We start from the raw sequence: 1,380 nt of genomic DNA, 5'->3' as shown, positions 1-1,380 counted from the left end.
GCGAGGTCTGTTTCCCCAGGGTAGGGTAGTCCAAAACTAGAGGGCATAGGTATAAGGTGAGAGGGGAAAGATTTAAAAAGCACCTCCGGGGTACATTTTTCATGCAGAGGGTGGGGAGTGTATGGAATGAGTTGCCAGAAGAAGAGGTGGAGGCAGGTACAATTACAACATTTAACGGGCATCTGCATGGGTACATGAATAGGAAGGTTTCAGAGGAAAATGGGCCAAATACTGACAAATGGGACTAGACAAGTTTCAAATATCTGGTTGACATGAATGAATTGGACTGAAGGGTCTATTTCTGTGCTGTATATCTCTATGACTCTTTGTGTTATGTATCTGAGTCAGGATATCAGTATGCCTTTAAGATACATCCTCATGCTATCATCACTGCATTAGCATTTGATCTAAGGCTTCATGAGGTTAAGGCATCATATTGCATCTTACCTGGAATCACTTGAAGCAGGATACTCTACTGGAAGCATACTGTTCTCTGTTTTAGCCTAACAGTTTAATATTAACCCAGACACGTATGTGCCTGAGGAATGTAATGTTTTTTCAGAACAGTTAGCAGTAATAAGTGTCTGTTGGATTCTTTAATGCCATATTATTCATTCCCAGTTTCTTATATTACAAGTGACAATTTAAACATTGCCACATCAGGTGGAAGCAAACTCACAGCACCTGGTTATTTTTAACTAAGCATTTTTTTGCTTTGTGACTAACTTGTATCTCTTCGCTTTGGTGTATCAGCTGGAGCAGGAACTTACCTTAGGAAAACTGCAAGAGTGGACACATCCAAACTGTATGAGAAAGCTGGATGTTCATGTTTGTCTGCCCAAATTTAAACTGGAAGGTGACTGTGAGCTGAAATCGCCGCTGTCCAGTTTAGGCATGGAGGATGTTTTCGACAGTGCGAGGACCAATCTAACTGGAATGTCTGCAACCCACGACTTATATGTTTCCAAAGTTGTGCACAAGTCTTTTGTGGAGGTGAATGAGGAGGGAACTGAAGCAGCAGGAGCTACAGCAGTGATGATTCAATTCTGTATGGTGATGGATGAAGGGTTTTTCACTGCTGATCATCCCTTCCTCTTTGTCATCAGGACTGAAGAAGGGTACTATGTGAAACGTTGACTGCTCCTTTCCCCTAGATGCTGCCTGGCTTGCTGTGTTCTTCCAGCCTCCTGTTTGCCTACCTTGGATTCCAGCATCTGCAGTTTTGTTTTGTCCCTCACAACAAAACAAAGAGCATTCTATTCTTTGAGATAGTAGGAACTGCCGATGCTGCAGTCTAAGATAACAAGGTGTAGAGCTGGATGGACACAGCAGGCCAGGCAGCATCAGAGGAGCAGGAAAGCTGACATTTCGGGCCTGGAC

At 43.3% G+C, this 1,380-nt stretch overlaps 1 protein-coding gene across 1 annotated transcript in view; it reads left to right on the top strand.

The window, feature by feature from the left end:
- Positions 1 to 1,312, top strand: part of LOC109921472 (leukocyte elastase inhibitor-like) — a 7,861-nt gene extending 6,549 nt beyond the window's left edge. The window contains exon 5 of the mRNA XM_048609082.1: positions 754 to 1,312. Within this exon, the coding sequence (XP_048465039.1) occupies positions 754 to 1,137 (384 nt within the window). The 3' untranslated portion in view covers positions 1,138 to 1,312. The remainder of the gene's footprint in view (positions 1 to 753) is intronic.
- Positions 1,313 to 1,380: the final 68 nt, after the last annotated feature.

This window comes from Rhincodon typus, chromosome 2 (assembly GCF_021869965.1).
Source record: "Rhincodon typus isolate 14 chromosome 2, sRhiTyp1.1, whole genome shotgun sequence".
In the NCBI taxonomy this organism is placed as follows: domain Eukaryota; kingdom Metazoa; phylum Chordata; class Chondrichthyes; order Orectolobiformes; family Rhincodontidae; genus Rhincodon; species Rhincodon typus.
This window is presented reverse-complemented; position numbering and strand designations above follow the sequence as displayed.